Below are 15,974 nucleotides of genomic sequence, written 5' to 3' on the forward strand. Positions count from 1 at the left end.
TTTATTAATTTTATTTATTTTTGCTGTGTTGGGTCTTCGTTTCTGTGCGAGGGCTTTCTCTAGTTGTGGCAAGCGGGGGCCACTCTTCATCGCGGTGCACAGGCCTCTCACTATCGCGGCCTCTCGCTGCGGAGCACAAGCTCCAGTCGCGCAGGCTCAGTAGTTGTGGCTCACGGGCCTAATTGCTCCGTGGCATATGGGATCCTCCCAGACCAGGGCTCGAACCCGTGTCCCCTGCATTGGCAGGCAGATTCTCAACCACTGTGCCACCAGGGAAGCCCCACCCGGGGACAAGGTTTTATACAAGGAATTTCAATAAATATTGTGTTCACTTTCTGGGCACTAGGAATGGAGTTGTGAACCAAATAAAGTCCTCACCCTGATGTAGCTTATAGTCTGGTGTCTTGTAACTCAAAGCATGGTTCACAGACCACTAGTAGCAGCATCTCTTAGGAGCTTAGTAGAAATACTGACTCTCAGGACCCAACTCAGATATGTTGAATTAGAATCTGCAGTTTAACAAGATCCCCAGGTTATCTGAGTGCACATTAATTTTGAGAAGCCCTGGTCAAGATTTGACTGACTCAAGTTTTAACCTAGACATATTGGAAAGTAGAGTGTGTTACAGCCATCTACCAGCATCTCCTTCCTCTTGGCAGCCACTTTAGTTCAAAGAGACCCTGTCCCTTCTAGTTACAGTTGATTGGAAAGCAACTGACACCAATCATTGTTCCTTTCCCAGGTATTTGAAAATAGTAATGAAAGAGTGATCCAGTCTTTCTATTGGATGGACCATTTAATGAGTAAATTTAAGTAACAGTGGCCATATTCTGGAAAGCAGAAGAGAAACGTAAAGCAAAGAAAGAGAACAATGAGACAGATGTATGGAGAAGGGCAGAAATGGAGAGAAAATGCTGCTTAATTCCTAATAGCTTTCCTATTCCTCCTTGTTGTCTACTGTATAATACACTCTCATTTGGTTTAAGCTAATATGATTTTATTATTTGAAACCAGAGTTCTACTTAATATAGCAGATAAGGGTGAATTCAAAAGGCTGAGAGCAAAGGGAAGACGGTGGTCTTACTTTGTAAGTGTGTGTGTTGATGGAGGTTGTAGAGGGATTCGAAGACCAGGAGTAGGAGGTGGCAGCTCTGTGTGCAGAGAGGCCAGGAAGAGGTCTTCCAGAGCTCACTGTCCACAGTCGACACATGACAAGCATTTATGGATCCCTTACCTTGTCTCATTTGATCCCCCTACAATTCAGCAAGGGAGCTGGTGCTAGCCCCATTTACACTGAAGAAAAGCAAACTTCAGGGAGGTTAAGTAACTCGTTTCTGGCTGCCCCAGGAAGTGCACGGCAGTCATGAATTGCACCCAGCTGTGCCAGACTCCAAAGGCCTCCATCTTACTACTTAACCTCTATCACAGATCCTCAACGAAGGTTACACAGCATATATGTGGAGCTTTTGAAAAATACAACTCTGCGTGGGGCCCCAGTGGAGTATATCGCAAAAGCTCCACAGGTGATTCACTTTGCACGTGGGGATGGGAACCACCGCCTCCTGTGATCCTTCTAGGTCAGGGAGTTCTAAGACTGGCTGTGCATCATAAGTGTGGCGATGCCGGTTAATAATATAGATTCCTGGGCCCCGACCCAGCTTTACAGAAGTGGGATTTGAGGACTGGGCCCTGGAATCTGAATGTTCAAAGCTAATTCAAGCCCGGCTTGGGGCTTGGGACTTGATCCTACCCGACCCCGCACGCTCGCGCCGGGCGGTCAGTTCAGGAGGTGATCCCGAGGAGCTCCGCCAGGGGGCGCCAGGAGCCACTTCCGGGTGAGGCGAGGCGGAAGGCGCCAAAGGGGCGGAGCGGGGCGTGAACCGGAAGTCGGCCGCGGGCTCCGCCCGTCGCGCCGGGGGAGGCACTCTCGGACGGCCCACGGAGGTGCAGCTGACCTACACGTCCTCCTTGCCGACACTATGCTCCAGTTCCTGGTGAGTGGAGCTGCCGAGGAGCGAGCTGGGAGCCCGGAGCGAGGGTCCCTCGGGTCCCACTGCCCCCGCGCCTGCTAGTCGCCTGCCGGGGTGGGCTGCGGGGTTTTGTTTCTGCCTCACCCAATTCCGTTGGCCGGCATTTTTCTGCCGCCCTTCAAGTCCCTAAAACTTTTGAGGGGTCAGAGCGTGCGTTTTCACAGCTCTTCTGTGACGTGCCCGTGTGCTTTGTGTACTCCTCGAGTTAAGGCTCCCGGGGTCCTTAATGGCTTTTTCTGCCCTGCCACCCCTGACGTAGACGCATACCCCGTCGACTTAGAGCCCTGCTGGTTGGCGTCTTTGAAAACCTAGGAGGGCCAGGAATAAACTCTAAAGGAGTAAACCGCCAGAATTAGAGGCCTGGGGAGCCCTCATCAGACCTATTATAGCTTCCAGACGGAGGATGGCCGGTTGCTGGCCTGAGTCAGGCCCTGGTGTACAAATAATTTTTCCAAAATGCTCACTCTTGGGTAAAACGACTGTTACCATGAGTAAACAAATTATTTTTCATGCGTCTTTACTACAGTTAAAAGCGGGTTTTCTGGCAAGGCCCCAGTGTGTTTCAAAGATTGCCTGGTTGAAGGTTTCAGGAGGACTTGCCAAACTTCCAGGTGAAAGTCTTTCTTCCAGGTTTTCGTGCCTTCAAAACTGGATATTTAAATTCTGATTCTGATAAGAGGCAGGTATTCTAATACCTTCCAGGTGGCCGATGGAAATTGAGTGCTCTTGGGATAAGATACTTTCCCAAACGTTACGTTCTTTATGAAAGAGATTAAAGAAGAAAAAGTGCCCCTCTGTCCTTTTTGAGATGGTAATTAATTTTTCAATCTCTAGGCCGGAAAGAGAGTATCCTGGACGTAAACTGCCTAAACAAGACATGGCTACACCTCTGCTTCTGGAAGTTTCTCCAGTGTCCTAGCTGGGTATTAGCTTAGGAGTCAATAGAAATAATTACTGCCATATGGTTGTAGGAAACACTCAGGTTAAAAACAGTGTCAGCCCCAAAGTGTGAGATGATGTAATTGAGTCTCCTGTACAGCCGTAGCTCATGATAACTGGGAGGAAGCACATGGATTCATTTACACTTAACTTTCTAAGTACCTTTGCAGAGTGACTTTATTTGGTTTTGAAATAAACTTTTTGCTGTGTATGAATATGGATGTGACTGATATGCAAATTCAGAATTCTCAGCATTTAAGGAGAGATGCCGAAGGCATTCATTAAATTCCTAGCTCAGAAGTAACATGGATGTTCTCCCACCTCCTCAATGAGTAGTGATAGCATTACTTTACCTTGATTATTCTAACTCTGTCAAATGATTCACCAGCTCATTTGAACTTGGGCGAATCTTTCTCCTTGCTTTCAGCCATTTCATCTATAAAACAATGGGGTTGGGCTTCCCTGGTGGCGCAGTGGTTGGGAGTCCGCCTGCCGATGCAGGGGAGGCCGGTTCGTGCCCCGGTCCGGGAGGATCCCACATGCCGCGGAGCGGCTGGGCCCGTGAGCCATGGCCGCTGAGCCTGCGCGTCCGGAGCCTGTGCTCCGCGACGGGAGAGGCCGCAACAGTGAGAGGCCAGCATACCGCAAAACAAAAAAAAAAAAACGAAAACAATGGGGTTGATGTAGATGATCCCTAAGATCTCCTCGAGCTTTTAACCTGTGACCAGCCATCATGTCCTAGTGCTTGAGAGGTCAGATTCCAGAATCAGACTCCTGCCTTTGAATCATCATTTTTAAGCAGTGGGAACTTGGGCAAGTTATTTAAATTCTTTATGCTTCAGTTTCCACATCTGAAAATGGGAGCCTACTTCATGGTTTTATTGTGAGGATTAAAAATGAGTTAATACATTAAAGTACTTGAAACAATGACAGTAAGGACTCAGATATTGTTCAGTCTCTCTTTGGCAAGGTATCAGTTGTACTCTGAGTTTCTTCTCAGGAATGGGGATCAGTTTTCCTCAGAAGGGTAGTGATGGAACAGGTTTTGGAAGTGACGGGATAGTCACAAGTTAAATATCTTGGAGGGTGCGCTGTCATCACCCATTTTGGAACCCTCCAAGACGTTTTCTGCAGTTGTCATTTCCTGGAACAGTATTTGAAAACCACTGCACCTGGTTGTGTTACTTGTATCTTCTTTTCGTTGTTCATTTCTCCTTGGATTAAAATATTTGCCCGTCATCCCTGTAACGAAACTTGCTCCTGTGGTCCTGCTGCGTCTTTCCCCTTGCTTGCACTGCAGTAGCTTCCTTAATTGCAGCATGGTTTAGCCAGTTTGGTGTAAGGAAACTTTTGAAGCTTTTAAAGGGAAACCTGATATGATGGGCACTGCTCGTGGCTTGTGTACACTGCCTGTTGTACTGTTACTGGGGTAATGCATTGCTTTTCTTCTCTCTCAGAGCAGCAGCACCTGGTACTCTTAATCACCTCTTTAATCCCTCCTCCCTCGGCTTTTGGATACTGCATCTCAGTGCTTTCCAATATTCTTACACATTGTAACACACATGGACTTTTTTAAAAAAATAAATTTATAATTTTATTTTTGGCTGTCTTGGGTCTTTGTTGCTGTGTGCGGGCTTTCTCTAGTTGCAATGAGTGGGGGCTACACTTCGTTGTGCGTGGGCTTCTCATTGCAGTGGCTTTTCTTGCGGAGCACGGGCTCTAGGCACACGGACTTCAGTAGTTGTGGCACGTGGGCTCAGTAGATGTGGCACGTGGGCTCAGGAGTTGTGGCTCGCAGGCTTTAGAGCACAGGCTCAGTAGTTGTGGTGCACGGGCTTAGTTGCTCTGCAGCATGTGGGATCTTCGCAGACCAAGGCTCGAACCCGTGTCCCCTGTATTGGCAGGCAGATTCTAAACCGCTGCGCCACCAGGGAAGCCCTGGAAGTCCCAAATCTTACTGTTTTTTTTTTTTAATAGTCTTGAGATACAGTTAGTTCACATATCATACAATTCACCCATTTAAAGTGTAGGGTTTAGTGGTTTTTTAATATGTTCACAGAGTTGTGCAAGCATCACCACTATCTAATTTTTATATCTAATATTTTATTGCCCCCCACAAAGAAACTCCATACCATTAGCATTCATTTCTCATTCCTCTCACACCTAACCCTGGACAACCACTAATTTATTTTGTGTCTCTCTGGATTTGCCTATTCTGGACATTTCCTTTAAGTTAAATCATACAATATGTGGTCTTTTCTGACTGCCTCTCACTTGGCGTAATGTTTTCAAGGTTTATCCATGTTGTAGCATGAATCAGGACTTCATTCCTTTTTATGGTTGATTATTATTACATTGTGTGAATATGCCACATTTTGTTAATTCATTCACCAGTTGATGGACATTTGGGTTGTTTCCACCTTTTGGCTATTATAAATAATCTTGCTATGAACATTCATGTAGTTTTTGTGTAGGTACATGTTTCAGTTTTCTTGGTATATACCCTAAAGTGGAATTGCTGCGTCAGATGGTAATTCTGTGCTCAGCTTTTTGAGGATTTGCAAGACTTTTCCAAAGTGGCTACATCGTTTTACATTCCCACCAGCAATGTATGAAGGTTCTCCATATCCTTGCCAACACTTATACATCTTTTGGATTTAAGTCGTCCTAGTGGGTGCGATGAGACACCTCATTGTGGTTTTGATCTGCATTTCCTTAATGACTAATGATGTTTTCATGTGTTTGTTGGCTGTTTATTTGTATATCTTCTTTGGAGAAGTGTCTATTCAAATCATTTGCTTGTTTTAAAATTGGGTTGTCTTTTTATCATTCAGTCATAAGAATTCCTTATGTATTCTAGGTACAAGTCCCTTATCAGATATATGATTTGCACATATTTATTTCATTCTGTGGGTTCTCTTCACTTTCTTGTTGGTATTCTTTTTTTTTTTTTTTTTTTTTTTTGCGGTACACGGGCCTCTCTCACTGTTGTGGCCTCTCCCATTGCGGAGCACAGGCTCCGGACGCGCAGGCCCAGCGGCCATGACTCACGGGCCTAGCCGCTCCGCGGTATGTGGGATCTTCCCGGACTGGGGCACGAACCCGTGTCCCCTGCATCGGCAGGCGGACTCTCAACCACTGCGCCACCAGGGAAGCCCTCTTGTTGGTATTCTTTGAAACACAAATGTTTTAAATTTTGATAAAATCAAATTTATCTATTTTTTTCTTTTATTACTTGTGCTTTTGGTGTCATATCTAAGAAACCATCGCCTACCCCAAGATCATGAAGATTTACTTGTATGTTTTCTCCTAAGAGATTTACAGTTTTAAGTCTTACATTTAGGTCTTTGATCCATTTTGAGTTAAGTTTTGTTTATGATGTAAAGTAGGGGTCCAACTTCATTCTTTTGCATGTGGATATCCAGTTGTCCCAGCATTCTTTCCCCATTGGATGTCTTAGCACCCTTGTTGAAAATCACATGACCATAAATGTAAGGGTTTATTCCTGGACCCTTTATTCTATTCCATTGATCTTCATTGATTTTAAAGAAGAAAAACAATTCATTCGTGTTTACTTGCTATCCCGTGTGCCTTCTCTAATCTGTATTTTTTCAGCCTTTTTTGGGAACAGCTGTCAGGTGAATGCTTACAAAGCAGTGCTTTCATCCTGTTGCTGCTGGTAAAGAGCAGTCATTGGCTCCCCACCGTTTTGTAAATGAACTAAACTCCATTGCTTGGTTTTTGAAGTCCATCAGCTAACCCTACCCAGCTCTCTGTACGAGTATTTCTCTCCATTTTTTAGTTCAAATCCACTTTTCTAATTGGGCCTATTTCTTTTATTCAGGTCATCACATTGTCATTCCTATCTTGTACCTTGATTCTCCACAGTCACGTCCCTTTCCAGTTTAAATTTTAACACTTCCTCAGCATCTTTAGAGCCTTTAATAACAAGCTGAGGTACACCGATCTCTTTCAGGTGTGGTTTCTTAAAAGAATCACTTCTGTATCACTCTTTTTGTTACTTAATGCATGACTCAGTTCTGGTTTTTCATGCATTTATTACATTCAACGTCCTGTGCTGGGTGCTGCTTTCTGTTGTTATATAACTATTTTACTTACATGTAGCTTTTCTTTCTATACATCATATAAATTCTTTAAGATAGAGACCGTTTTATAATCTTTTCACAGGGCTGGATATGAAACTGATTTTCAGGATATAAGGGACTGTAATCCTTAATCAAAATCTTTGGAGGCCAGATGTATTTGGGAGGGTTTTTTTCAGATTTCTTCTCACCTGTTTGTCTTCTACATTACTTCGCTCATGTCACTCCTCAGTTCCCAAACTTCTGGTGTTTTACCATTTATTGTCCCCAATATGTTGGTGAGAAGAAGCTACGTATTCCTAAAGTCTCAAAATGACGGCAGAGAGGACATAATAGTGATGTATTTAGTGTTGAACTTGGGAAGAAGGCATTTCCCTTCCTTCTGCGCTATCTTCTCTGCAGGGAGTACTCTGGGGGGACCATGTGATGTGGAGGAAGACCATGGTGATAGCATCCAGCCATCCGGATGGACCACTGAGGAGGCTTCCAGGTCTTGGCCTGGAGGAGGTTAAGCATTCTTGGCCTGCAGAGAGGCTTCAGACTCATTCGAGACGTTTTGTACTCTGGCTCCAGTCTGACTTCTCAGACTGAGTCCCTGTTCCTCAGATTTAGATTTTATTTTTTGAGATCCTTTATTTATCCAGATTAAAATTTTTTACCTGTCTAAACTTGTCTATTGAGTATCCCATGAACAACATATAAATGCTTTTCTGGTGTCATGCATTTTCCTCACATTTCTCTTCATGTGTCCATTTCTCTCATGTTGTTTATGTAATTTTGCAATATCCCATTGGTAGACCTAGCAATATTCTGAAACTGGAATTGGATATGACTTGTCTAGAGACCCATGGTTTTTGTTTTGTGTTTTAAAATAACTGCTATTTTTTTCATGTGCCCTGATGCCTCGTGAAATTGCCAAAATGAAGACACATTAGATATGCCATATTTATTTTGAGACACATGTGGTAAGAACCAAGAACCCTAGAATGTTGGAGCTAGAAGGAGCATTGTTAGTATAATGTTTTATAAATCAGGAAACTCAGATCGGCAAAGCGCCAAGGAGGTTAAGTGTCATGCCTAAGGGTACACAGCTAGACAGTGGTAGAACCAGAACTCTAATTTATTTTTCTTGAAATTTTTCAACCCTCTGTTCTTTCTGTTTGGTGTTAGAGCTAACATTCTTAGATGATTTTTTTCCCCTCTTCTTTTAAGCAAATTTAATACTCTTTCTGGATTTGGAAAACCTCTGACTGCCTGGTTTCAACCCATAGGAGTGAAAAAAATCATTTTGCTTCTTGGTGCACATTGGCAAAAATATTCACAAGATATGTTTGATTAATCAAATGATCAGAAAATGGTCTATGATTAGACTTGATAGCCTCTTTTATGCTTCTTAACTTACAACAAACCTATTTAAATTATGCTTTTGGTGTTTAAAGCTTAGTAAGCTTAAAACTTATTAAGGATCCAGCTGTATTCTGAAGTTCTCCAACTTGTTCTCTGTTCTCCAACTTGAAGACGATTCGACCACACCACGTATGACCATTAGTGTTAAGTGCTGCGCTTTGTTTTTCTCTTTTAACCTCTGCTGTGTATTGAATAGGAGCGACACTGATTAAAAAAATGATTAAAAAATCAGATGCCAGTTCAAATTTATAAAATTAGAAGTTAGGCGTTCAGTTGGAGATTTTTAATTATTGGGGATAAAAACCAGGAAATAATAGATCATCGTTAAAACTCCAACCTTAAGGAACTCTGAAACTCTTTTGGTGTGAAGGGAGTGCTTTAAATTTTCATGAAACAGTTTTTGTTCAGGAAAAGTCACCCAGTGGGATAAACATTTACAGTTCTCTAAAAATCGTGCCCGTCTGTCTTGTCACTGATTAAAAGATGGTAGGGGACCTGTGTTCTCTGCAGGTCTTAAGTGCCCTGCCCCTTAGACTCCTCCCAGGGCACAGTGCTAACCCATGTGCTGTCTCAGTTGCATGTCAGCTTCCTGCTTTATGTCACTGTATATTTTAGTGTTTGAGTGTGAATCTAATTTAGGTTGTCCTGTGCTCCTGTTATGAATGGCCCTGTCCTAGGCCTCAGGTGCCTCTTGAAATATGAAGAGATTGAACTGTGAAGGTCCCTTCATTTTCTAAGATCCTACGATTTAGCTGAATGCTTTTTAAAATTGAATACTTTTTACTTGATGTAGCAAGAAATAACAAATCTCAAAACCAAAAAAATAAAAATAAACTGGCTTTTAACAACAAAAATCGGAATTTTGGCTTGAGTTTCTAGAACTTACAGCCATATATTTATAAGGTCGATGTGTTCAGTGCTACCGTATATTCTTTCGTATACTCTTTGACCTTTTGGGAGGATATTTCTGTGTTTATTTTATAGAAGAAAGATGTGAATTTCATGCTATGCACGGCCCTAGCCTGGACACCAGGGTCTTATAACTGTCCTGCGCTCCTTAGGAGAATATTATCATGTAGTCTTGTGTGGTATCGGATGGCACAGAGCTCCGTCTCCGGTGTGACTCTTCCTGTTCTATCCTTACAGCTTGGATTTACTCTTGGCAACGTGGTGGGAATGTATCTGGCTCAGAACTATGACGTAAGTGACCATATTCACGTCTTCCTTGATTTCAGGTAACTAATACATAGTGACTTGTGTTTGCTGAAGTAAGGTATGCCTTCCAGCAAACAAGGTCCATAGGTCTGAGGAAAAAGTCCTGAATTTGTAGAAAGATTTTCCATTGTTTGAAAAAATAACAGCACTCACAGAAGAACCTGTCACCACAGGGGTGCAAAATCCCATCAGTTTAGGTGGTCTCATGGTGATCCTGAGCTGAGTTTGTTAGCATAGAGTAACACTGTTAGATTCTTACAGTTCTATGGAAAATCATGTGAAGTGATACTGTAATTGGATAATCTTTTCAGCACCCTACCCAGTAGTAGAGATGACTGAGTAATTTGGAGGTGGATTCATATAGTGCAACACATTTAAGGAGAACAGCGGTTTGTGAAGTAGGGAGTTGTATTAGCTTCACTTTACAGATGGGGAAGTTGAAAATCAGGTGACACAAATGCCCATGAATGGGGATCCTAAAAGGTAATGCTTATTTTAAAGAGATAAGGAAGGGAAACATGATACTAACTTTTGATTTGTTTTATAGTGAAGCTTTTAGTGTGATAAAGGGAATTCCCTTTGTCAACCTTCACTTGAGTCATGTGGTTTTCTAGTCATGTGCTTGTTAATTTATGTCACATTTATTGTTTATATGTACAACTTTTACTTGGCACTGGATTGAGGGGCTAAGTGGGTATATAAAAGTAGAAGTCAGGTTCTGGCTTTTGGGGAGGGAGCCTACTTTAACTTACATCTTTTGGTATCCTTCTTAGGCAGTTATGAGGCTAAGAAAGACCACTGTTGAGCAGGTTTCTTTTAGAGGAAAAGTAAAAAATCCATTTATCTTTAGAGGAAGAGAAATGAAAAAATATTGATTAGGTAGATGGGAAATGATAATAATTTCTTTTCTCTTTAAAGATACCAAACCTGGCTAAAAAACTTGAAGAAATTAAAAAGGACGTGGATGCCAAGAAGAAACCCCCTAGTTCATGAGGCTGACTCCAGCACTGCCTCCTGGATAAACTGATTCTGCTGTTCTTGAGGGCCTCCTTTACCATCTGAACCAAAAACTTTTGTTTTCATCTCCAGCCTCAGCAGTTTTCTTCTTTGCTAGACCCTGCATTGTCTTACAGCACAAATGGGGCCACAAGTTAAGAACAGCCCTTACTTTTCCAACATCCTCACTTCTTCCCTTCCTCCTTCCAGCCACTTGGGAGGTCCTGAGAATGGAATTTTGGTGCTAGATTAGTAAACATGACCTTTAATTAGTAGTCTCTCCCTTATTCTTTGGGATTTCTACTACCGTTTTCAGAAGAAAAATTGATGAGTTTTGTATAGCTGATGAGATATAAATAATGCTGATTTCACAGTCTAGCAATTATATTGGGTGTTTAAACCTTTGGTACTAAATTATGTTGTTTCAAAGTAGTAATTAAAATGAAAACCTAGAAGCCAGTTTCTGGTGAGTTATCCACTAATTTTATGTTGTTGTCAGGAAGCTCCATAGTTGCTAATTTAACCAATAAATCAATTTGCTATTCATTAACCAAGAAACTCTGTTCTGAGAACCCTATCAGGAACTGGGGAATTGAAAAGTATTTAAAGTAATGGCCTTTGTCCTCAGTAGAATTCATAGTCTAGCATGCATGTGTTTTCCTAATGATGCATTTGATCTGGCTCTCTTCTCTCATAAGAATCATACTTATTTTATGGGATTACGGGCACATTTGACATTACATGGTAGATAAATGAGAAGTTGTCTATAAAGGAAATTTTATGCCTTTTTACATTTAAAAAATGTATTTAAGTTATAACTTTATAGTGATTCTCATAAGAAGACTTTTTGTGTTTTTCTTTCTGCAACCATAAATTACTCTTGTAATTTTTCAAGTGTATAATCAGTCCATAATTTTTTTTTAATTGAGAAAAATGTTTAAATACCTAACTTTTCCCCTGGGTCAGTACAAAGTGATTTGCGTTGTCCCTCAGCTCCTAGTTCCTCTCCCTGGAGTCAGGCACTGCCTAGTTTCCTGTATCCTTTTGCGAAAGATTTTGTGCCTGAACAAACACATGTACATTATACAAATTATACACATTATACAAATGATAACAAACTATATACAGTGTTTTCCCCAGTGGAGGTCATTCCATATCAGTAGGTAAGGAACAAAGAACCTCTTTCCTTTTTTTGGCTACATAAGGTTCTACTGAATGAATATACCATAATTTATTTAATCTGGTCCTGAGGAACATTTAGGTTGTTTCCTATCTGTTGCTATTAACAGTGATAATCTTGAATCTAATGTTATTATACATATCTGTGCAGGGGGATAGCTCCAAGCTAAAGTCCTGGAAGTGTATTTTGCACTAAATATAAATAAAGGCCCATTTCACTGGGTGTTTTGTTCCAGAGGGCTTGTTGGGTAGCTTCACTGATGATGCCATTTCTGAAGACATTTTAGCAGAATTAGTAAACTGGAAGAATGGTTTAGAGACCTTTTTTTTCAGCCAGTGGATGCCACTGATACTAAATGTGATTATAAAATGAAGTGATTCTACTTCTCTTTGGAAACATGGATCTTTCATACATGGAGATAAGTTTTGTCCCTGCAGGTTGTACTGGTGCGTGAGACAGGTTAGGATCATATTATGGTTGGCTTCTCCCTTGCAGTGTGGTCAGGGGCAAGCAGCTTAGTTTTCTGAAACTGTTGTGTTCTCTGTAAGATGTGGATACAATACCTACCTCATAGGGCTTCCATGAGAAACAGTAGAAATAATGTATGTGATGTGTAGCACAGTGCTTTGCAAATTGTCCAATAGATAGTAGATACTAGTCCAAACATGTTGCTTTTGGTCAGAATACTTTTTGTTTCTCTGCACTCACTTTTGGAGCCAGTTTATGAACTGTGCAAAATTTGTCATTATTCTATGGTCACTCTTTGTTGATGAAAATCTATAGTATGCACCTTGATCATACCACCTGGCTTACAAGGTTTGATCTTGAATGACCAAATCCTCAAACGCTAGAGGTTTACCATCCTTGAGGGTATTCAAAATGCCACAAGCTTGGAAAACTGTTTCCAAAGAGGGATCCCTTGTTATCAGTCATGGAGCATTGTTATCTGTGCGTGTGTTCTCCCAGAGTGGCTTCTTTGAGGGTCACTTGGACGTTGGAAAATTAGGTCTCTATAATTATATATTGTAAACAAAGCTCGTTTGGACTTGGAGCTTCCCTCAGGAGTGACACTTACCTTGACGACAGGATCATCTCTGCCAGTGGGAACCACCCAGCAAATCACCTTCACCGTGTAAACTGCTACACAGTGAACGCAGGCCGACTTCCTGGTCACCATTCAGAGCCCCTCTCCTAGTTTTAGGTTCTTGCAGGAGTGAAAAGGAGCTCGGAGTTCTCAGGCAGGATTATCTTCACTGAGATATATTGTTGGAGGAACCCAGAACCATGATAGCTTTTAAGGGGTGTGGTGATTGTGATTGTGGCACTGAAAGGTACATTCCCTGGGTGTTTTGTAGAGGCCCTTGCCTTACAAAGCAGCGGAGGGATGGGAAGAACCACTGCAAGACATGCCTTTTTTTCTTTTAAAAAAGTTTGAAAACTGCTGATGAGACTTAAGGAAACTTTTTGCTACACCTGACCTTAAGAGGGTTACATAAAAGTCTACTGAAGGTTACTCACGTGTGAAAAATAAGACTTCAGGGTTTATGTTGGGAACCTAAAAAATACATTGAACTGGAAAGCTTATTCTTAAACTGTAACCCTCCCAAACAAAAAAACCAAAGGGAGAGAAAAAAACAAAAGAACCTTACAGTTGTTAAAAGGTGCTGTATTTTATGAGTTGAAGTTACCAGTTGATGTCTTTAGATGTCTCTTCTGATTTAGTGTTTTATACAGTTAAGCAGTTTTTATTTAAAGAGACAATTTTATTTCCTTCTTTCTAACTCATAGTGAACTTTAAAAAAAAATTTATGGCTGCATTGGGTCTTCATTGCTGCGCGGGCTTTCTCTAGTTGCGGCAAGTGGGGGCTACCCTTCGTTGTGGTGCGTGGGCTTCTCATTGCAGTGGCTACTCCTGTTGCGGAGCACGGGCTCTAGGGCGCATGGACTTCAGTAGTTGTGGCACATGGGCTCAGTAGTTGTGGCTCATGGGCTCAGTAGTTGTGGCACATGGGCTTAGTTGCTCCATGGCATGTGAAATCTTCCCAGACTAGGGCTCGAACCTGTGTGCCCTGCATTGGCAGGCGGATTCTTAACCACTGTGCCACCAGGGAAGCCCCTGAACAGTTTAAAGCAACGTGACTGTAGTGATCTGGCTTCGTCAAACCAGACGTAGTGTACCTAATACTGGTATTTCATATGGGCTCCTTCACTTTTATAAGTGGCCAGATAATTTGGCTTAAGCTAATTGGCAGAAGCAGTAATATTCCTGATTAAACCTGGTGCAAGTTTGTCACAAAAGAATTTTATAACTCACAGATACTTGATAAACTAAGGGAGTGACTTATTGGTTAATTATTGTGGGAAAACTGCACGTGCTATCAATAGTAACTTAAAATCAGTTCAAGAAGTGCAGCAGCTGTGGGGTCCTCCTTTTCCCATAAGGTGTATTTAGCAAGTAACTGATGGTAGAAATCAGAAATGTATAATGCCTGAAGACCGGAGGGCCTGGGAGCTTCATCCAGTCCTATAGCAAGGACCTCTGTCTTGGGGGAAAGGGTGTATAGTACAGGAGGAAGGAGGAGGCCTGGATTTCCAAAGTGATTTTTCTCAAAGGAAACATTTATTGAGCAGGTACAGTTTAGTATATTGTATAAGTTGTTGGGGACTTTAGGAGACGTAAGACATCTCCCCTCCCCTCAAGAGGCTCATTAACTTGTAGAAAGTGACTGATGTGTTTGGACCTTTCTGTGCTTGTCTTCTCAGGGACGAACTACTCATTACCTCCAGAAGAAAGTCCGTCAAATATCATTAATAGTGCTATGGTCTTAATCCCAGTGTCGGCCTCCTTAATAAGACAAGTATGAACGTTTTTTCTCCCTCCCGACACTTAACCAGCACGGTGGTATTGGTGGTTAGTGATGAGTGAAGAGAGAGACACTAATGTCAATGTGTCTTCTTTCTCTACTTCCTTTTCCTTTGACAGAGAGAACAGCACCCGCCTCTTCCTGAAGGGGACACTATTTCTTTACAGGAATTTGGTGCCAAGATACAGAGACGCCATTGAAGAGAGACGCTTAGAAAGGAATCAGAGTAGTGATAAAAGAGTACTGATTGCCACAAAGAGGACTTACTAAGAACTGCCTTTTTGTGGAGAGAACTTACGATAGAAACACTTGAGAGGAAGGAGCCAACGTTAGGTCTCAAGTTCTAGGTGAGATTTTCCCCCAAAGAGGAGAAATCACTGGTGTCACTCTCTGTGTATAGGTAGGATGATTTGGATTTCTCCTTCTACTCCTAAAAGGGATTGGGAAATTAAGAATAACGTCAAACCCAGCGAGACTAGTCAGTTTGTGAGGCTTAGCCTCTGAGGGGCGACAAAGACAGGCTTTTGTCTCTTCCTGTCTTCAGAAAGAGCCGATTGGAGAGACTAGATACAAGGAGGTGAGAACGGTTTTAGGGTTCCTTGAGCTGTGGTGCTAAGGAAGGAGGGCAGAGCAGAAGGCACTAACATCCGGGCCTGTGCATTTGGTTGGTGGAGGCTCCGTGCGCTTCACTCGAGGTGGTAGCTGGCGGCATCCTCTGCTGGGGGTTTTGCACTCCCGGTGGTTTGCTTGGCCTGTTGGTCGGACTTCTGCCGGGTGCTGGCAGCTCCTTTGGTTGGGCCGTTTGCCCACTTGTGTTAGGCCTGATCAGTGATGTTACTGACCGTAGCCCAGGCGGGAAAAGTGTCCAGGTGGAAGAGGCTAATTCCCCATGTATTGATGGCCACCATCACTATCACCAGGCCAATGACATTGACCCCCAGACCAGCTTTCACCTGCAGGACACAAAGCAGCAGGGCACACAGACTCTAGTCACCGTGAACAGGCAGCAGCGCAGATCCCCAGACGCTCCCCACCTGTGTCCCCTGCCTGAGCCCCACCCCCGATGTGATCACAGCCCACCTGCTTGGCCCTGATTTGTTCCAGTCACTGCCTGGGGTGCCCTAGTGGTGCCTTGTAGGGGGCACAGGACTGTTGAGGACAGGAGAGCAGGGAGGACTTGGGGCTGGGAGACGGCCATTAGAAACTTCTCTGTTTGCAGCACTCTCACTATTACATGGAG

General features: G+C 42.7%; 2 protein-coding genes across 2 annotated transcripts in view; one reads left to right on the plus strand and one right to left on the minus strand.

Annotated features, from left to right (window-relative positions):
- Window positions 1-1,830: 1,830 nt before the first annotated feature.
- Window positions 1,831-11,149, plus strand: STMP1 (short transmembrane mitochondrial protein 1). The gene is given in 4 exon segments (XM_081244456.1): window positions 1,831-1,994; window positions 9,626-9,679; window positions 10,613-10,681; window positions 10,683-11,149. Coding segments are annotated over 4 exon segments (177 nt in total). The 5' UTR covers window positions 1,831-1,979; the 3' UTR covers window positions 10,722-11,149.
- The window catches only part of SLC13A4 (solute carrier family 13 member 4), a gene marked incomplete at its 5' end in the record, with an annotated part of 44,766 nt that continues 39,441 nt past the window's right edge, over window positions 10,650-15,974 (minus strand). The window contains one exon of the mRNA XM_081244455.1: window positions 10,650-15,687. Within this exon, the coding sequence (XP_081100581.1) occupies window positions 15,550-15,687 (138 nt within the window). The 3' untranslated portion in view covers window positions 10,650-15,549. The remainder of the gene's footprint in view (window positions 15,688-15,974) is intronic.

This window comes from Mesoplodon bidens (genome assembly GCF_964165515.1).
Source record: "Mesoplodon bidens genome assembly, chromosome: 9".
Classification (NCBI taxonomy): Eukaryota; Metazoa; Chordata; class Mammalia; order Artiodactyla; family Ziphiidae; genus Mesoplodon; species Mesoplodon bidens.